Source organism: Mustela lutreola, chromosome 2 (genome assembly GCF_030435805.1).
Source record: "Mustela lutreola isolate mMusLut2 chromosome 2, mMusLut2.pri, whole genome shotgun sequence".
NCBI classification, from domain to species: domain Eukaryota; kingdom Metazoa; phylum Chordata; class Mammalia; order Carnivora; family Mustelidae; genus Mustela; species Mustela lutreola.
The window spans coordinates 154,844,584-154,867,261 of record NC_081291.1 but is presented as its reverse complement, the minus strand read 5'-3'; the positions used below and the strand labels follow the sequence as shown (position 1 = coordinate 154,867,261).

Here is a 22,678-nt window from a genome sequence, read left to right as displayed (position 1 = left end):
GCCAAGAATACTATATCCAGCTAGGCTATCATTGAAAATAGAAGGAGAGATTAAAAGCTTCTAGGACAAACAAAAACTGAAAGAATTTGCAAACACCAAACCAGCTCTACAGGAAATATTGAAAGGGGTCCTCTAAGCAAAGAGAGAGCCTACAAGTGGTAGATCAGAAAGGAACAGAGACCATATACAGTAACAGTCACCTTACAGGCAATACAATGGCACTAAATTCATATCTCTCAATAGTTACCCTGAATGTTAATGGGCTAAATGCCCCTGTCAAAAGACACAGGGTATCAGAATGGATAAAAAAACAAAACCCATCTATATGTTGCCTCCAAGAAATTCATTTTAAGCCCGAAGACACCTCCAGATTTAAAGTGAGGGGGTGGAAAAGAATTTACCATGCTAATGGACATCAGAAGAAAGCAGGAGTGGCAATCCTTATATCAGATCAATTAGATTTTAAGTCAAAGACTATAATAAGAGATGAGGAAGGACACTATATCATACTCAAAGGGTCTGTCCAACAAGAAAATTTAACAATTTTAAATATCTATGCCCCCAACGTGGGAGCAGCCAACTATATAAACCAATTAATAACAAAATCAAAGAAACACATGAACAATAATACAATAATAGTAGGGGACTTTAACATTCCCCTCACTGAAATGGACAGATCATCCAAGCAAAAGATCAACAAGGAATAAAGGCCTTAAACGATACACTGGACCAGATGGACATCACAGATATATTCAGAACATTTCATCCCAAAGCAACAGAATACACATTCTTCTCTAGTGCACATGGAACATTCTCCAGAATAGATCACATCCTCGGTCCTAAATCAGGACTCAACCGGTATCAAAAGATTGAGATCATTCCCTGAATATTTTCAGGCCATAATGCTCTGAAGCTAGAACTCAACCACAAGATGAAGTTTGGAAAGAACCCAAATACATGGAGACTAAACAGCATCCTTCTAAAGAATGAATGGGTCCACCGGGAAATTGAAGAAGAATTGTAAAAAATCATGGAAACAAATGATAATGAAAACACAACGGTTCAAAATCTGTGGGACACAACAACGGCAGTCCTGAGAGGAAAATATATAGCGGTACAAGCCTTTCTCAAGAAACAAGAAAGGTCTCAGGTACACAACCTAACCCTACACCTAAAGGAGCTGGAGAAAGAACAAGAAAGAAACCCTAAGCCCAGCAGGAGAAGAGAAATCATAAAGATCAGAGCAGAAATCAATGAAATAGAAACCAAAAAAACAATAGAGCAAATCAACGAAACTAGGAGCTGGTTCTTTGAAAGAATTAATAAAATTGATAAACCCCTGGCCCAACTTATCAAAAGGAAAAGAGAAAGGGCCCAAATAAATAAAATCATGAATGAAAGAGGAGAGATCACAACTAACACCAAAGAAATACAAACTATTATAAGAACATACTATGAGCAACTCTACGCCAACAAATTTGACAATCTGGAAGAAATGGATGCATTCTTAGAAACATATAAACTACCACAACTGAACCAGGAAGAAATACAAAGCTGAACAGACCCATAACCAGTAAGGAGATTGAAACAGTCATTAAAATTCTCCAAACAAACAAAAGGCCAGGGCCAGATGGCTTCCCGGGGGAATTCTACCAAACATTTAAAGAAGAACTAATTCCTATTCTCCTGAAACTGTTCCAAAAAATAGAAATGGAAGGAAAACTTCCAAACTCATTTTATGAGACCAGCATCACCTTGATCCCAAAACAAGACAAGGATCCCATCAAAAAAGAGAGCTATAGACCAATATCCTTGATGAACACAGATGCGAAAATACTCAAGAAAATACTAGCCAATAGGATTCAACAGTACATTAAAAGGATTATTCACCACGACCAAGTGGGATTTATTCCAGGGCTGCAAGGTTGGTTCAACATCCGCAAATCAGTCAATGTGATACAACACATCAATAAAAGAAAGAACAAGAACCATATGATACTCTCAATAGATGCTGAAAAAGCATTTGACAAAGTACAGCATCCCTTCCTGATCAAAACTCTTCAAAGTGTAGGGATAGAGGGCATATACCTCAATATCATCAAAGCCATCTATGAAAAACCCACCGCAAATATCATTCTCAATGGAGAAAAACTGAAAGCTTTTCCGCTAAGGTCAGGAACACGGCAGGTATGTCCATTATCACCACTGCTATTCAACATAGTACTAGAAGTCCTAGCCTCAGCAATCAGACAACCAAAGGAAATTAAAGGCATCCAAATCAGCAAAGAAGTCAAATTATCACTCTTTGCAGATGATATGATACTATATGTGGAAAACCCAAAAGACTCCACTCCAAAACTGCTATAACTTGTATGGGAATTCAGTAAAGTGTCAGGGTATAAAATCAATGCACAGAAATCAGTTGCATTTCTCTACACCAACAACAAGACAGAAGAAAGAGAAATTAAGGAGTCCATCCCATTTACAATTGCACCCCAAACCATAAGATACCTAGGAATAAACCTAACCAAATAGGCACAGAATCTATACTCAGAAAACTATAAAATACTCATGAAATAAATTGAGGAAGACAGAAAGAAATGGAAAATGTTCCATACTCCTGGATTGGAAGAATAAATACTGCTACCTGGATTGGAAGAATAAATACTGCTACCTAAAGCAATCTACACATTTAATGCAATTCCTATCAAAGTACCATCCATCTTTTTCAAAGAAATGGAACAAATTATCCTAAAATTTATATGGAACCAGAAAAGGCCTCGAATAGCCAAAGGGATATTGAAAAAGAAAGCCAAAGTTGGTGGCATCACAATTCCAGACTTCAAGCTCTATTACAAAGCTGTCATCATCAAGACAGTATGGTACTGGCACAAAAACAGACACATAGATCAATGGAACAGAATAGAGAGCCCAGAAATAGACCCTCAACTCTATGGTCAACTAATCTTCAACAGAGCATGAAAGAATGTCCAGTGGAAAAAAGACAGCCTCTTCAATAAATGGTGTTGGGAAAATTGGACAGCCACATGCAGAAAAATGAAATTGGACCATTTCCTTACACCACACACAAAAATAGACTCAAAATGGATGAAGGACCTCAATGTGAGAAAGGAATCCATCAAAATCCTTGAGGAGAACACAGACAACAACCTCTTCGACCTCAGCCGCAGCAACATCTTCCTAGGAACATCGCCAAAGGCAAGGGAAGCAAGGGCAAAAATGAACTACTGGGATTTCATCAAGATCAAAAGCTTTTGCACAGCAAAGGAAACAGTTAACAAAATCAAAAGACAACTGACAGAATGGGAGAAGATATTTGAAAACAACATATCAGATAAAGGACTAGTGTCCAAAATCTATAAAGAACTTAGCAAACTCTACACCCAAAGAACAAATAATCTAATCAAGAAATGGGCAGAGGACATGAACAGACATTTCTGCAAAGAAGACATCCAGATGGCCAACAGACACATGAAAAAGTGCTCCATATCACTGGGCATCAGGGAAATACAAATTAAAACCACAATGAGATATCACCTCACACCACTCAGCATGGCTAAAATCAACAAGTCAGGAAATGACAGATGCTGGTGAGGATGCGGAGAAAGGGGAACCCTCCTACACTGTTGGTGGGATTGCAAGCTGGTGCAACCACCTTGGAAAACAGCATGTAGGTTCCTCAAAATGTTGAAAATAGAACTGCCCTATGACCCAGCAATTGCACTACTGGGTATTTACCCTAAAGATACAAATGTAGTGATCCAAAAGGGCACGTGCACCCGAATGTTTATAGCAGCAATGTCCACAATAGCCAAACTATGGAAAGAACCTAGATATCCATCAACAGATGAATGGATAAAGAAGAGGTGGTATATATACACAATAGAATACTATGCAGCCATCAAAAGAAATGAAATCTTGCCATTTGCGACAACATGGATGGAACTAGAGTGTATCATGCTTAGCGAAATAAGTCAAGCAGAAAGACAACTATCATATGATCTCCCTGATATGAGGAAGTGGTGATGCAACATGGGGGCTTAAGTGGGTATGAGAAGAATAAATGAAACAAGATGGGATTGGGAGGGAGACAAACCATAAGTGACTCTTAATCTCACAAAACAAACTGAGGGTTGTTGGGGGGAAAGGGGTTGGGAGAAGGGGGCTGGGGTTGTGGACATTGTGGGGAGGGTATGTGCTTTGGTGAGTGCTGTGAAGTGTGTTAACCTGGTGATTCACAGACCTTTACCCCTGGGGATAAAAATATTGTTTCTAAAATTAAAAAATTAAAAAAATAAGATAATGATAGCAGTAGCTCCAAACATATCAACCATGTTAAAATCCATGTGTTGAAATAATACTTTAAAAAAGAAATCTCTTTGATCATATGTAAAGAATGCTAAGGAAACAATTCGTTATTTTGAAAATTAGTAAATAAAGGGAAAGAATCACTCATTTATCCTGCTTTTTTGTTCAAATGATATCATGGGGTACTTAAAAGTTCATCTGGAAAGACGCCTGGGTGGCTCAGTGGGTTGGGCCTCTGTCTTTGGCTCAGGTCATGATCTCAGAGTCCTGGGATCAAGCCCCGCATCCAGTTCTCTGCTCTGTGGGGAGCCTGCTTCCCCCCTCTCTCTGCCTGCCTCTCTGTCTACTTGTGATCTCCCTCTCTGTCAAAAAAATAAATAAATAATCTTTAAAAGTTCATTGGAAAAGCTGCTTATTTATAGGAGAAAACTAGCTAATAAAAACAAAAATTAGAATAGGATTAGCATATCACTAACTTGTAACCCCTAATTAATACTGGACTAACTAAGCAGTAACCATCAATACATACTAAAATCTTTAGCTAAAATGGGGAATTCTAAAAGGTAATGCTTCCCAAACTTTGATGTGCATATTAATGACTTTAGAATATTGTTCAATTCTAGAATCCAATTTGGTAGCTCTGGGATTGAGCCTGAGATTCTACATTTACAACAAGCGAACACATGGTGCCAATACCACTGGTCAGAGGGTTATTCTAAGAGAGACAAAACAGCTCTTAAAAATTCTTAGAATGACCCAGTATTATCCTCCTACCCTTGGTGTTCTCCTGTTGCACACGGACAATTTCATAGAACAACATCAGACAAGGTCACTCTATGACCATGAGGGATCAAAACAAAAACTGGGGTGTCTGGGCGGCTCAGTCAGTTAACCATCTAGCTCTTGATTTTGGCTCAGGTCATGATCTCAGGGTCAGGAGATTGAGCCCAGAGTTGGGCTCACACGCTAGGTGCGGAAACTGCTTAAGATTCTTTCTCTCCCTCTGCCTTTGCTCTTTCTCCCCAAGCACTTCTGTTTCCTGACAGCATCTTATCCAGAGCAAAGCTCCAATTCCTTAAACCCTCTCTAAAATCACCAAATGTAAGTCCAAGCCTATAATGAATCCTTTCTAACACTCTCTGAAAGGTTCTATGTTTCCTTTGGTGTGCATTTTCTCTCATTATAACATGTAATAAACACAACTTGTTTAGTTACAGATGTATTCTGGTGGTTTTTGTTGGAGAAACTGCAATAGTGTGGTGAGTAAGGTTGACAGCTGAGTCACTAATCACTATGCGGTGTTTTGCTTTAGAAACTCGCAGCACCACCTATAAAGTAATATTGCCCAAAAAGATGAACATGAATCTCATTAAGCCTCTAGATTTAACCATCAGTTTTACAAGAAATAATGCGGTATAGGAGAATATTTTAAGGAGCCATATTCATTTCAGTTATAAGACAAATTGCTTATTTTTTCTCTAAACAAATAAACTGACAAAAATAGAAGATGGAGGAGGAACATATAAATTAAAAGAGACTCAATAGTCGTATTAATCAATTGTAACATGGAGCCCTTATTTGGTCCTAATTCAAACTATTACACAAACTAACAATGATAGTGATAAAATGACATTTGAGGATATTTGAACAGAGATTACCTCTTTTATAATATTAAAGAACAATTATAAATATTTTTAGGTTTCATAATGGCAATGTTCATTTTTCAAAATATTTACAAATAAAATGATACAATGTCTGAGATTTACTCTAACATAATCCAGTTATGATAAAAGGAAGTGTAGAGGGGGTATAGACAAAAATACTGGCCATATTGGTAATTGCTAAAGGGTATACAAAAATTCTTTTTATTATTCTCCCTACTCTTAATGTGTTTGAAAAGCTCCATAGTAAACGATATTTTTTAAGATTTAATTAATTTATTTGAGAGAGAGAAAGCAAGAGAGAAAGAATACAAGCAGGGATAAGGGGTAGTGGGAGTGAGAGAAGCAGAATCCCCTCTGAGCAGGGACCGCAGTGCAGGACTCAAACACAGAACCCTTGGATCATGACCTGAACTAAAGGCAGATGCTTAACTGACTGAACCACCCAGGCACCCATAAACAATCTTTTTGAAAATATTTTTTACCATTTAATTCAACAGATCACTTTTGAAAGAAGACAAGTTGGAGAAAAAAATAAGGCCTATAGCTCAAAATGACTATACATTCTAAAGAAATAAGCTATAATGAATTTTAAAGTCTGAACTTCCCACCACTGAAATTGTTTTCAGATCCATTTTTTGAAAGCTATTAAGATATTCACCTATTTCTTTCCTTTCTTTTTTAAATCTCTAACACATATGTCAACTGCAAGTGAAGAGGAATATGGAATTATTATGATATAGACTCAGGTGATGGTCTTTAGAGAAACATTTAATTTAAATGTTTGATTCTTAAAAAGATAAAAAACAAAAAAAAACAACACCATACAATTTGAACAATTACCTGGATCTGTAGCGGACATCAGTGAACCAAAAAACAAACAGTCAGTGAAATGGAAGTCTCCATTTTTCAACTGGCCAGCATATACCATAGCTTTCACAAAGCCATACATAATTAACCTGTTAAGAGAAAAATAAGATCTTCAAACATTATGCTGAATCCTGTGCAAATCCATGCTATCATAGCTAACATTCTAATGTGTTTCCTGAATAAGCATCATGCACAAATTACTGCCACTCTGCCAATTCATGGTCATGCTAGCTCTCAGTACACTGTATAAATCTCTTGACTATGAAATACATTTTAACCAAATATCCCAATTCATTCACCTGGTAAAAGGTAAAAGAATATTTTATAGCATATTTCAATGAAAATAAATACATCTCAAGGATATAAAAAATAATCTGTCAAATATGGTATAGCAAATTATGGCCACAAATATAGCAGCTGGGTTAACATCTGTAAATGGATTGTTTTTCAGTTTTCATTGTTTTGTGTGGTAGGGATGTCTGAAATGTGCTCAAATTTCAAGTCTGTCATTGCAATGAAGAGGATATCTGTCACACATAGCACACCCAGTCAACAAGTTACTTTACAATAGATGGGTCTCTACCACTGCTAATGTCAAGATACTTTCATACTGGGTACAGAATCACTGTTAGTAAAGAACTCCTATAACTTCAATATGTTGTTGAAAATGAATCCTGAAAGGTTTATGTTTTGATCTTGCAAGGATAGCTATTCTTTTCATGAGAATATAAAAGGTTTTTAAGCTTACCAAACACACCATGGAACATAGCTTATCTATCTTGGTCATCATTTGTCACCCTATAGCTTTTAAATTGTATTTATTTATTTAACTGACTGATTGTTGCCAAAATCCTAGTAGAGGAAATACAGAGATTGGTGAACTGGACCATAGTAAAATCACTATTAGTGACTCTGAGAGTCTTTAGAAATTATAGATTCTCAGACCAATAGATGTATGTTTAAAAATATTCACATGCTTTGAAAATAAATTTCTTTAAAAATGTTCTAAGTTGTGAGCATGGCTAAAAAGGCTAGAAAACAGATTAGAAATTATAATGTCAATGAAAATGCAGATATTTCAGATTCTGTTAAAAAAACTTCTCCATGAGAAAATATTTTGGACACATCTGTGTTTAAATCTAGATTCTACCACTCACCAGCTATGTGGATTTAGAACATTACTAAAACTTTCTGAACCTCAATATCCTTACTAATGGAATAGTGATAACAATAATAGCTAGCCCATAGAATTGTTTTAAGGATTATCAGAGATAATGTACATTTGGTTTCTGGCACGTAGTACATTCTCAATGGGGTTATTATTACTGCTAATAATATTTATCAAAATAGGTAATATGTACTTACTATTTATATTTCTTTACATGCTTTAGCTAATTTAATCCACACATTAATCCTATAAGGAAAGCAGTATTTGCATTTTATAGATGAGAAAACTGAACACAGTGTCATCACATAACGGGCACAAGATGATATAGCTATTAAGTTGCAAAACCAGATCTGAACTGTGGGGAACTGACTCCTTAGCCCAGGCTTTTAACCACTACAGAATATTGCCTAGATGAATAGTTCTCTATTTTATATTATATACTGTCCCATATAATATACTCACAGCTATCCTATTAGGTGGTGGTTCTAGGTTGTACAAAGGCACAACAATGGAGTATCGCTAAGAACTTGGAAATAATACTACCCTCTGAGTTGTAATTGTTAAGCCAAAATGGGTTTGAGCAGAGAGGGCCAACATTACTATGAAGAATGCGGACTATAGTGAGAAGGCTGAATCTTAACTAAGCTGAAGGTATTAACATTTCTGAGAAAGGCTTTGTCATGGGACACAACAATGGTTACTGGAAGAGACAAGTCTAAGAGGTCTCAATCATGGCAGTTTACTCACACTCATGCTGGGAAGGGTATTCTGCCAGTTACTAGGTCATGCAGCCTGTTGACAGGAGCAGGGTAGCTTCATTCAGTATATTTGTTCATTCAATAGACATTTATTATTTAATCCCTACTCTGTTTCAAGCTCTGTGCTAAGTTCTTAAAATACATCAGCGAAGAAAACAAAGATTCCTGTTCTTATGAACCATACATTTTACCAGAGAGACAACAATAAAAATTACCATAAATTTGATTTATATCTGTTAATTGTATCATGCTCTGAACTGGAATCTGCAAATGGGATCAACACTGGGACAATCGGGGCAGTTAAAACATTGACGGGAATGCTCTCCGATAGTCATACCTTCAGCCTCTTTGGGTACTAACCCAACTTCGCCACAGCCCTTTCTCATTTGAATTAGCCTTCAAATATTGAGCATCAAGAGGCTCCGGAACCAATATAAACTTTATGACCTGTGACTTTATTTCTGAATTTTATACTTATTAATTAATTTTACAGACTGGGAATCTAGGTTTAGAATTAAAATTACTTTTCCCATATTGCACAGAAGCCATTAGATTAGGTGAAAAAAAATATGCATATATACTATCTAGACTTGGGAAGATTATATAGAAACTAGAAGTCTCATATACTATTGATGGAAATTAAATTAAAGCCTTAATTAAAGTATCAATTTTGAAATATTCTATGGCTTATTAAATGGTTGCCTACAAACCTATGCCAAAAATTAATTCAATATGTACCAAAAGGTGTGTGTTCAAATTATATTAGATTTCTCTTGTTTATAAGAGTGAAAAATTCAAAGAAATCTAAATATCCAGTGAATAAATTATAAAACATACATATGCAGACTCATATGCAATTAATACTACTATATATAAGATTTTATATTAGATACAGAAAAGTAAACTGATGAAGCAAATTATTAAAGTGGTAACAAATAATAATTTCTAATTTTATAAAAATTGAACAGACTTAGGCATGCATACAAACAGGAAGAGACCAGAGGTATATAATCTAAAATGTTAATAGTGGTTAAATAATAAAATTAAATGTGACTACTTTTCTTTTTGCTTTTCTACATTTTTCCAGCTCTTTTAAAAAATAGTAATAACAAAAAATAAATAATAACATACATTACCAAATGCTATTATGTAACACAATAGATATTTATTGTGTCACTTAATCTTTAAAATTCTATAAATTAGGTTCTATAATTATTCCTTTTTACATATGAGAAAATTAGGAATCAGAGACATTTGATAACTTGACTAAGGTAACATAAATTAGCTTATGAGAGAGCTGGATTTCAACCTAGAGAGCTGGATGCTAAAGCCTACAGCCTTAACCACCAACTCTATAAAGCTTTTGAGTTGCTTTGAAATTGGGAGAAACACACACAAATGTACACACACACACACGCCTAACCACAATTAGTTTATTTACTTCAAATCAACTCCTGGACATAAAATAACTATAATTCCAATGGCTTACTTGAGATATTACCAAAAAAGCAGAAAAAAATGTCCAGTTCATTGCAAGCTCAATACCAATAACAATGGTCATCATCATTGGTAATTATACTAATCCAATAATTAGTGTGTCTATACCATGTGCCACACCCTTCTTTATAAATGGTAGCTCTTGTCATTTTATTATTAATGAAAACTAGTTATAACTATGTTAATTGGGAAGCTAAAAAAAGTAAAACCATTAACAATTACCATATTCTCAGAGTGGTACAGTCTATCAGCACTTCACAGAAAGTATTTCAGATGCTCAGGATACAGGGGAGATGTGGTTTGATGGGGATAGGGAATCTGGTGAAGTCCAATGCATGCAATGCTGTGAATATGATGAACCTGAATAAGACATCCTCCAGGGGTTAGTGACAGCCTGGGTCACATGGATGGGTAGAAGCAGAACTGCTTCATAAAAGGCAGAACTGTTGATAGCACTGATTTTGACAAATATGCACTTGGTCCTATTCTTTGAAAAGCAAAGTCCTTGAGCTATGGAGGATACAGAAGTAGAAATTCACAACCTACTCTCAAAGAGTAGAGTATACATGATGGCAGTCATGTCACTGATGCTAAAAGAAAGCACTGGGTAAAACAGAATTTGGGGAAATGCCCAACACAATACTCTACACACTCACTTCATTAAGTGTCTAGATATGTGAACTTATTTTAAATTTCATGAGCTTATTTTACACCATTAAATCTCCAAACCTAAAGACTTGTGAAAAAAGTTCCATGTGCCTCCGTCTCTCTTTTTTCTTCCTTCTCTTATGTACTTCTTAATTTCCACATGTGTTAAATCATATAGTATTTGTTTTTCTCTAACTTATTTCACTTAGCATAATAATATATTTTAGCTCCATCCACATCATTGCAAATGGCAAGATATCATTCTTTTTAATAGCTGAATAATATTCCATTGTGTATACACATATGTACACACACCACCTCTTCTATATCCATTCATTAGTCAATAGACATTTGGGCTCTTTCATAATTTGGCTATTGTTGAAAATGTTGCTATAAACATTGGGGTGCCTGTGTCCCTTTGAATCAGTATTTTTTTAAAAGATTTTATTTATTTATTTGACAGAGAGAGAGATCACAAGTAGACAGAGAGGCAGGCAGAGAGAGAGGGGGAAGCAGACTCCCTGCTGTGCAGAGAGCCAGATGCGGGGTTCCATCTCAGGACCCTGAGATCACGACCTGAGCTGAAGGCAGAGGCTTAACCCACTGAGCCACCCAGGTGCCCTTGAATCAGTATTTTTCTAAACTTTGGGTAAATACCTAGTAGTGTAACTGCTAGGTCATAGTAGTTTTATTTTTAATTTTTTGAGGAACCTCCATACTCTTTTCCAGAGTGGCTTCACCAGTTTGCATGTCCACCAAGAGTATAAGAGTGTTCCCCATTCTCTGCATCCTCGCCAACATCTGTTGTTTCCTGTGTTGCTAATTTTAGCTACTCGGACTTGTATGAGGGGATATCTCATCATAGTTTTTACTTGTATTTCCCTGATGAGTGATGTTGAAGATCTTTTCATGTGTCTGTTAGCTATCTGGATGTCTTCTTTGGAAAAATGTCTACTCATGTCATCTGTCCATTTCTTAACTGGATTATTTGTTTTTTGGGTGTTGACTTTGGTAAGTTCTTTATAGATTTTGGATACTAATCCTATATCAGATATGTCATTTGTAAATATGTTCTTTCCATTCCATGGGTTGAATTTTGTTAATTATTTCCTTCATAGAAAGCAGAGGCTTTTCATCTTGATGAAGCCCCAATAGTTCATTTTTGCTTTTTGTTTCCCTTGCCTCCAGAGACATGTCTAGTAAGGTGTTACTACAGCTGCTGTGTAAGATGTTACTGCCAGTGTTATCCTCAAGGATTCTGATGATTTACAATCTCACATTTAGGTCTTTCATCCATTTTAAATTTATTTTCTGTGTGGTATAAGAAAGTGGTTCAGTTTCATTTTTTTGCATGTTGCTGTCCAGTTTTCCCAACACCATTTGTTGAAGAGACTATCTTTTTTTCCTTTGGGTATTACTTGTTGCTTTGTGAAAGATTAGTTGACCATGTCATTGAAGGTTGCTGGAGAGGAGGTGGGCAACTGATGGGCTAAATGGGTGTTGGGTATTAAGGAAGGCACTTGTTGTGATGAGCACTGGGTGTTCCATGTAAATGACGAATCACTAAATTCTACTCCCCAAACCTACATTACACCATATGTTAACTAACTAGAATTTAAATAAAAACTTGAAACAAAGAAAAAAGAAGATAAAGACATACCTAGAAGCCAACTCTCAACTATAGAGAACAAGCTTATGGTTAGCAGAGGAGAGGTGGTGGGGTCACGGGTTAAATAGGTGATGGGTATGAAAGAGGACACATGGGATAAGCGCAGGATATTGTATTGGAGTGCTGAATCACCATATTTATACCTGAAACTAATATTAAATTGCATGTTAACTAACTAGAATTTAAAAAAAAAGGGAAAAAAGGGTTCCAAAATGTTCAATTGCTTGGATGATTTCTAAGTATGCCATCTTGATCTCTATCAGTATTTTTAAGAAAGAATATACTTACTTCTTTTTTTAAAAAGTAGTCTTGATCAAGCAATGAATAGACCTACTAGAAAGGTAGTTTTTTCGAATTGCTAGGGATAAGTTAGGGGAGTTGTCAGTTTGGAGATACAGATGTGTGGGCCAGTCTCTTTAACTGTTGCAAGAGCCACATCCCTGCCTGCGAAGTCATGTGAAACAGGCCACTATATGAAGCTCATTCTGCAGTGGGAAAATCGAGAACCAACAGGCTCTGGAAGCAATCTGACAGTTATAATGTACATCTAGATTTCCGATTTCTATACCTAAACATTTTCCTTTAGATAAATATCTTTCCCTATGTATTTGTTCATATTTTGTGGATAGTTTATATCTCACATTTTCTTTCTTTCTTTCTCTTTTTTTCTGGAGCATGCATTCAAGAGTAATATCCCACTGGAGAATTCATAAATTCTTTTTTTAAATTTTGAGCTTTATTGACATATAGTTGACATATAACAGTGTATAAGTTCAAGGTATATAATGCCATGATTTAATACATGTATATATTGCAAAATGATTACCAAAAAAAGTTCAATAACATATGTGTCACCTCACAGTTACATTTTTGTGTATGGTGAGCAATTTAAAGATCTACTCTCTCAGCAAGCAACTTTGAAATATTCAAGACAGTATTATCAACTATAGTCATCATGTTGTGCATTACATCCCTAGAACTTATGCATCTTATAACTGGAAGTTTGTACCTTTTCATCATCTTCATTCTCATCTCCTGTCCCACTCCCTACCCCTAACAACCACCAGTCTCTTCTCTGTTTCCATGAGAGAATTAATAATTTCTTAATCCTGGGCTAGATGGGGTTGGGAAGTTCTTCTAGCCGAATTCTTCATTCATTCACTCACGCATTCATTAATTTGCTCATTGACTCATTTATGAAACCAAATATTACCCAAAGATATAATTCCTCCTCTGAGGGAGCTTACATTTTTTTGGGGGAACCAGACATTTAATAGCTAATTTATAATTAATTATTAGTATTGTGACTAATCCTATGCAGACAAATATAGACTGCACATGTGCCCACTTCTCCAGTTGGGGAATATTAAAGGGGAACTTTATTTTATGGAAGAGATCACAAGTTCGAAATGTTGGCATGCTTCTCCCTCCCCTCCCCGCTTGTGCTCTCTCTCACTATCTCTGTCAGTAACTGTCTCTCTCTCTAATAAATAAATAAAATCTTTTTTAAAGGAAGAAAGAAAGAGAGAAAGGGAGGGAGGGAGAGAGGAAGGAAGGAAGGGAGGGAAAGGAGGGAGGGAGGGAGGGAGGAAGGGAGGGAAAGCAAGCACTAAGTGTCCTGGAGGAGTCCTGGAAGAAGTGAAGATCAAGTGCACGGAGTTCACAAAGAAGAAACTCTCTTTACCTGGGGTCTCAGGACAGGGTTTGAGAGGAAGGTGGCTTATCTGCTAAACCTGAAATATACATTCAAGTAAGGAAACTGCCAGCAGTGTTTCATCAATACGTGGGATGTCCCAACTAGTGATTTTTTTTTTTTCTAGAATGTAAAACCTTTCGCACTGAGAGTGGTTTGTTCTTCAGTCAGTACGAAATTCAATGGACAAAATGAAACCCTTCCTTTGGCAATCCAGGGAATCATCTGCCATCTGCCACTCACTGTAGAGATGAGGGGAAAAGGCCTTCCTGACTAAGCTGTGACTCCACCCCTGGTTTTCACTTCAGCGCTCAGTACAGGCTGCTCTGCCTCAAGGAGTCTATGAAACCTGAGGCTGTTTTAACTGAAGCAGGTACTCAGATCTCACAATGGTATATGGCCTCCTTGGCCCATTCTACTTTTCCCACCAATTTTAAGACTTTGTCCCTTCTGTTTCACTGAAGGCTGGGGGAAAGAAGAGGATGTAGGAGTCACTTCAGTGGCTTGCAGGCATGTTAAAAGAACCTGTCCCAATCCTCTCTTCTTTGAAAGGGTTGGAGGGAGACAGGCTTTAGAGAAAGGGGAAGGTTGCATTCAGTTTTTCTGTCCCTAAGTGGAAAGCATAGGCTGATTAGGTAATGGGATGAGGTAGGAGGAAGGAGAAAAATGGGGGGAAGGTTCATTGACAGGGGCATAAATGCAAGTGTGTTGGGGTTGGGAAATTCTATATTAGGACATTTGGCAACTCAAAAACTTTGTTTGCAACAGTCATCACCAGAACAACGAAATTCCCACAGTTGCCACCCCATGGAAACTTGATTTTTCACAAGTCACCTATCTGGCATTAAGTAGTAGGCTCTCTGGCCCTAAGGCTCTAAGAAGACTGTGATAGGAATAAAAGTAAGGGAAAGACAGAGGGAAAAAAAAACTGAACATTTGTACTTGCCCTGTTCCTGGCCCCATATTACTACATTTTATATATTTTTAAATCTACACACACACACACACACACACACATACACATACCAGTTGGGTAGCCATGAGGATTCTTATTTTATAAACAAAGAAACCCAACAAATCATAGAAATGAAATTTAAATACATGTTCCTTTCTACTTTTTACTATTGGACACTAAGTAGAAAATTTAAGATGTCTTTGCCTTGGCTTCACAAATTTAAGAAGCAAATTACTATATTCTTTGTTCCTGGTAGAATGCCTTTGACATATTATGTTGGGACTAGCTCTTTAAGGGTTATGAGTGGCCCAGGAGACCTTCCTTTCAGGCATTTAATTAGGCTGTAAAAGGGTATGGAAAGCACCATGCCTTCCACGATTTCTCCTTTAAGTCAGTTCTATATCTGGTTCCTGCGAGCCTGAACTGGCTACCACATTTTTTCAATAATGGAAAAGCAGCAGAGAGGAGGCTGTGACTCAGTACACTGTTCTTTACCCATTACTGGGGTCTAAGACTCTAAGACTGTGGGTCCCTTGGAAGAAAATTAAGTGAGGACATTTCTTAAATACTCCAGGGCCCATCTGTGTGTTAACTTGCCACTGTACTGGACCTTCCCTGGAGCCCTCACACACCTGCGCACTTTCGTGACAATTCCTGCTTCTGTAGCAACTTATGCAATTGCCTGAAGGGATATAATCTCCTCTCCTGTAAAGTACTTCAAGGTTCTTGGAGAAAATATGATATAAATCCCAAGCATGAATATGGAACGGGCATAAATTGAAATGTTGATATGCACTAAGAGGTAGAGATCTACTAAAAGATTAACTAAACACAGGTAAGAACTTAACCAGGCATTCTTGGTGTGTGTCTACTCATATCCACTATCTGGGAGTATGCTGGCTCATTCAGGCATGAAAGGGGATCACTTGGGAGAAGACCGAAAGGAACAATGAAGGAAGTACAACTTAGCCACACCCACTCAATGATAGCCTGCCCCAGCATCCTGGGATGTGTGGCCCCTAAGATTCTCTGAGTAACTTGAGTTCCTCACGTCTCTCCTGCTCCCTCAATTTTACCCTATTCTCTACTTCTCTGTCTTCTTCTTTCAAAAAACCATGCGTAGTGGTCACTAGTTGTAATCACTGCTCTTTTGCCTCCAACCTGCTATTGGTTTGTATCCTCATCGTTCATCCCTTGATATGGTTTATAAAGCTCTCTCCTGTATTTCCTCAAGGTCTTAAATTCCAGCCATATATTCTTTGTTTCCCCATCTTACCCAACTAATTTGAAGATAGCCTATCTGGGCTGTTCTCTCTTTTGTCCTCTCGGTTCCCACCTCCATTCCTATGCACACTTCAGCCAGCCTTGCTAGGTCCTAAGAGTTACAAAGATGAATCAGAAGTGGCTTCTGTCCTCTAGGAGCTCACAGCTTAGGAGAAAGGATAAATCATGTGTATAAATGACTGTACTACTATGTGAAAAGCTGTAGTTTCAGTAAAAAAGCTAAAGGCAAAATGATATGGGGTTTCAAAGGGGGGAAGGTAGAATATGGTCTGGGGGAAGGAGGTATTGGAGATGAATCTTCCTTGAAAGGCAGATGGGGTCAGATCTGAGTTGTGGCAGTAGGAAGAGGAACAGGGATAGTCACCATAGGCCAGCAAAACAAGTGGGTGGTAACACATCAGGTATGGACAGTGAAAGCTGGGTAACTCAATGTGATGAATTCTTCCACTATGTATCGTTAGAAAGTCTAATTCAATGGTCCTCAAATTTTGCTGCATATTAGAATCACACAGAGAGTTCTGAAAATTATCATGCCCAGGCTACATCCCAGACCAAATATATCAGAATCTCTGCAGATGGAACCCATGCACCAGAATTTTTTGAAAGTTCTTCCACTGATCCTGTAGCCAGGATCTAGAACAAGTGTTCTCCATCACATCTTGTCCCTAATGTCAAGACCTGGGGAATCAGAAGATCTGGAATAAGCCCTGAGATTCTACATTTTTAATGAGCTCCCAGGTGGTGCCATTGTTGCTGGTCCCAGGCCATACTTTTGAGTAGGAGACTCTAAATGAGAACCATCAGGCCTCAGCCATTGGTGTGTGTTCTGGGTTGGATTGTACACTCCTTAATATGGCAACACTTTAAATTCATCAGTGAGCTTGCCTGAGATGCAGTTAGTTTATGGGTCCACATATAGAAAGCACCTAACACCTTTTGCTTAGTGACTTGGTTTCCCTGCTATTCATGGATTAGAGATAAAGACTAATGGACAGCATGTGAGGATTCAAGGTGTTATTACTTCTCAGCTACAATTTGGAACTCCTTGTAGAAGAAAATGAAAATAGGGTGGAGGCTAGGGAGTGAAAGGATGTCTTAACCCACTGCAATATAAAATTTAAGAAATCTTTGTTATGCCTGTGATCTGCAGTTCTGCAGAGACTTTTTTCCTAGGTACAGAGACCCCGCTCCTCTTTCCCTATCAGAGGGAGAGATCTGGATGATTGTTTGGGCCTTATCTGAGGCTGGTAACTGTGAAGTCCTTACTACCAAGTTTTCGAAAATGGTGAGAGAATCCTCAAGCTTTTATTTTTAAATATTTTAAAAAATCCTAGCAGAAAATGCATGTTTATTAAAAGCAGTTTTTTGCTGTTTAAACCAAACAACAGGTTTCTTTGCTTCGGAATGAAGTATAACAACTAAGAGGCTTTGATGGCAGTACAAATTTTATATGTTTGTGTGTGTGTGTGTGTGTGTGTGTGTGTTTGTGTGTGTGTGTGTATACATATATACATTTAATGCTTTATTAATAAAAAGAAGCTTGAACAAAATATCTCAGAGTATGAAATTCATCTGTGCAAGAATGGTGGTTGCTTCCCTATACATGTGGCCCCTTGATTACTACTTTTCTTTTCTTTTTCTTTTTTTTTCCCCTCTAAATGTCACTTCTTTATTTCTGCACAGTGTTTCTATTAAATTTGGATACATACATACAGATATAATTTAAATAAGTAGAAAATTAATGAAATAATTTGGCTAGTGAGCTCTTCTACAACTTGCAAGTCTGTATTTCCTCATTATTAGTAAACAATTTTTTCTTCAGTCTTCTATACTTCTCAGCTTGACTTCCAAGTTTGCTTAGCCCCAGGGACTCCTGAGCAGCTACTACTTTTCACTTTAAAGACATATGTATGATTGTTACATCATTTTCTCTTACTCTTCCCAGAAGGTGGATAAAATCAAGGTCCATTATTCTTTCACACATGAAGAACTACCACAAAAATGCTTAGAGCCTATCTACCACCTTAAAGCCTTTCTTCTGCCATTTTTCCTCAAGTGTAAAACTGAAACACAGGTTGGAATAAGTTGTTTAGGTCAGGAGGAAAAAAAAATGTAATCCAGAATACCTAACCTACAATATAGAAACTATGACACATCTAGGTTAATGACTTGGTCAAAATTATACTGAACCTGACTTGTAGCAAGCCATGACAGGAATGTCCGTTTTCTCCTAAAGAGATCTGGCATCATTGGCAGTTTTCACAGATTCTCTGCTGCCTAGAATTTTAGCAAAGTGAATAAAACCAGCGATTTGAATATAACTTGATAATTTAGTCCCAGAAAATTTCCCATCCCTTGTCGTATTCCCTAAAGCATGTTTATATTCTTCAGTTCTACAATTTGGAATCCTAAAGCCAACTGCTGGTTGCAATAAAATGTAAATAATAAGAAAATGCAACTCTTTGGGTTTTCCCTAATCAGATAAACTTTTCAGCAAGTAGGAAGCTCATAAATAATGTAAATGCTTAAAACATATTTAGTTCAAATTAAGACGTTATACTATTTACTGTTTGATGGTCTTAAGATATCATTACGGATGACAAGATAGAATGAACGACTTATCTTAAGAGTGACGAAAGTCAAATACAAATTCATTGGCCCAATTCTTCTTTTTCAACCACGTCAATATATTTTCAAAAAATTTCTGATCTATAGTGGAGAGTTTCAAATGCACTGTTTTGCTTAGGATGCATGTAATACAACTTATTACTCGAAATACCCTTGTAGTTGTAAAGTGAACTTCTTTTATAACATTTCAAATCACTTTTCAGAGCAAATAGACTGTTCTTATGGGCTTTTCTTCTAATAACAGAATTTACCCACTACTCAAATATAGAAGAAATCAACAAAATGCTTTAGAGAACGACAATAACATAATAAAATATTTAGTACCATAAACAGTTGTTCCTTTATAGATCCTGAGCTTTGAGATCACTACTCCTACAAGACTACCCCAGCAATACAAGTATCTGCTAAAGAAGGGTATTTGGTTTGTTAAATCTTAGTAATCCCAAGTATCCTTGCCATATGAACTGACCAGGTTCTAGGACTAGATGTACATGGGGCCCGGCTTACTACTCTGTAGTTCTGACAATCACCCATTCATCTGGCCTACCTAACATCAGACAATTAATATAACTTATTCTTTATCCATGTCCTTACTTCTTATCTACTAACCCCATTCTCTTGACATAGGTTTTACACTACAGAGCATTGAACTGAAATGTAGACAGTTCTTCATGTCCCCATGTGATTTGAGTTGAACAGACATTGAATTTAGCTGTAAGACAGAAGCCGGTGGAGTAAACCATCAATAGATGAAAGCCAGGTGAATTGGCCAATAGTTAATGATTTCATTTCTTAACAATTCTATTCCTCTGGAGAATGTAGCACATGCTATTATCAAGTGTGGTTTTATCTTTAAGGATACAACACAGAAGGAATAAGTGCCTTCTTCTTTATAAAAAGGAGGTTCAGAGGCAGAAGAAGGAATCAAAGTCAGCTACACAATATATTTTTAATTGAGTGCCTATTATATGCCCAGATCCTGGTAGGGTTCTGGGCATAAAATGGGGCGGGGGGAGGTAATGAGCAGTCTGCTTAGGTATGTAGAGAAAAAAACAGACTGTTAAAATCTAGCATGGCAAGTGCCTCTGCCAATTTCTAGCTCTTTGACCATAGCAAGTTACTACCTCATCATTTCCTCAGTTTTCTTGTCCATAAAGTGAGCATAATAATAGTTATCTTTTTATGCTATTACCAGAGGATCACTGTTGAATGATCCAAGGGGTTTCTTAGTTCTTCCAGCTATCACTTCTGTTGGGAAACACAAAAGGCCATTTAGAATTAACATTTCTCTCAGAGAACCAGTGAATTGAGAAAGGCTTAGATTCAGAGCTTTCAAAAGAAGACTTTAGTAAATTGTTTTCAACATAGTAACATATGTTTTCATCTAATCTCATTACAGAAAGTTGATGTGACCTGACTGGAAAGAGATTACCTTTTAAATGATTCTTCATACTTGATCTAGTATAGTTGGCAGGCACACATCAAAGAGATCACCTTCATGGCAAATATAGTTAACGATACTATATTGCATATTTGAAAGTTGCTGAGAAAATTTTAAAAGTTTCGTCACAAGAAAAAGTTGGTAGCCATGTATGGCAATGAGTGTTAAGTGGATTTCTTGTAATAATTTTATAATATATGCAAATATGGAATCATTATGTTGTAATGAAGCTAATATGATATTGTATGTTAATATACCTCAGTAAAAAAAGATAGAAGGTGGCATCAAAAACAAAAAACCCAAACAAACCAAAGATATTACTTTTTCTGATACCACCACATCCCAGTCTCAGGTCTCCCTGAAGAAAGTAGTTAAGGAACCAAGATAGTGAAGACAAGTTTGCCGGCAAGTCACAAATAGCTTAATTGGTTTAGTCACCCATAAACAAAAATATTCAAACATATATTACAAAATTCCCAAGACCCAATGGAATGACAAGAGAACACACTAGAAGACAGATCTATGGAAAAATAAGTAATGGAGGTAAAAGAGACCTAGATCAGTGGAAGTATCCATTTTTTAAAATATTTATTTATTTATTTGTTTGAGAGAGAGAGTCAGAGAGAGTAGGTATGTACACAAGCAGGAGGAGGGACAGAGGAAAGGGAGAGAGAGAGAATCCTTAAAAATACTCCCTGCTGAGTATGGGGCCCATAGATCCCATGACCCTGAAATCATGACCTGAGCTGAAATCAACAGTCCAAGAGTCACACACCTCGAAACATACTAATTCCACTATATTCAACATCAGACAGATCTCAGCAAAAGTTTCTTATTCAAAACAACCCTCTGTAAAATGTCTCCTAAGAAACTAAGGGATTAGAAACATGTTAAATGGGCAAGAGATATTGAGCTGGGTTTGGTATCTGACAGAAAACCAACACGCAACATGACACCCAGAGTATAAAACTGGAAAGGGCTCATAAGGAAGAGAGAAAGAGGTTTTAATCTGTGTTCCTCCAGAAAGCCAGGGGGGAAAAAAGGAAGTAGTGAACTTTATAGAGTCAGATTAGCCTATTGAAAAATGTCCAAAGAATGAGTTGGAAATGCACTATGGGAGGTTGCTAGTTTCTTTCCCTGGAGGAATTTAAGCAACGCTAAAGTGTTTTATAAAAAGGATGTTGGTTTATTCTATTAAAAAGATACAGGTATACTGAGGGAGTGAATTGGGGAGAATGAAGCTAAATGATTTTAAGGTGATTTCAAACTCTAAAATTTTATGATTTTATGAAAAGCCAAGAAAAAAAAATAAAAGCAAAGATCAACAGAGAAGATGAGAAACTCTGTAATTGACAACATTTTCTAGAATTTAGTCAGTTATCAAAGTCAAAGTAAAGACAAGTTTGACAGGGTCTAAAATATGATACCAGTAACTGATTTTATTAACCAGGACTCCTTTCCTAACTTGACAGTAGTTTCTTCACAAATCCTTGGTTTGGGGTTAGAGTGAGATGAAGTTATCCTTGTCTGTGTCAAACACCTCAACCTCCTCAGAAGATAGGAGGAGGTATTCACAAAACTTATTTAACTCCTCAAGACTAGAGAACAATTCATTTTGCTTTCTCAGATAACACTAAACATGATGTCTAGCAGCTTCTCTACCATATCCAATACTAAGTTTCCTATTCTCACTTCTAGGAGACCCATAGGTACCTCAGACTCCCTAGCTCTGAGCCTAAACATAGGATCTAATCCAGAACTCAGATGTTACTCTAGTGTATCTTTTCTTAGCTAAGGCACCAACTCCCACCCAGAAAACTCAAGGTCATTCTGGACCCATCTCTAACCGAATGTGCTCTTCTCCCTATGCAATCTATCACTAAACTGCCATTTTACCTCTTGAATTGGTTTCAAATACAATCACTACCTAGTCCAGGCTAACACTACATTTCCTCTGAATATGCCTATGTCTGCTGCAGTGGTATCCCTATATCCCCTCCCTTCCTGCCAATGTATAGCCAGAATCATTTAAAAACACAAATCTGATCATTTGTCTCCATGCTCAAAATCTTATCAT

The 22,678-nt window shown here is 36.9% G+C and overlaps 1 protein-coding gene across 2 annotated transcripts in view; it reads right to left on the bottom strand.

Moving 5' to 3' along the window:
• The window catches only part of SLC9A9 (solute carrier family 9 member A9), a 695,514-nt gene that overhangs the window by 401,235 nt on the left and 271,601 nt on the right, over nucleotides 1-22,678 (bottom strand). For both annotated transcript variants that reach the window (XM_059163846.1, XM_059163845.1), the window contains one exon: nucleotides 6,834-6,949. In XM_059163846.1, the coding sequence (XP_059019829.1) occupies nucleotides 6,834-6,949 (116 nt within the window). The remainder of the gene's footprint in view (nucleotides 1-6,833; nucleotides 6,950-22,678) is intronic.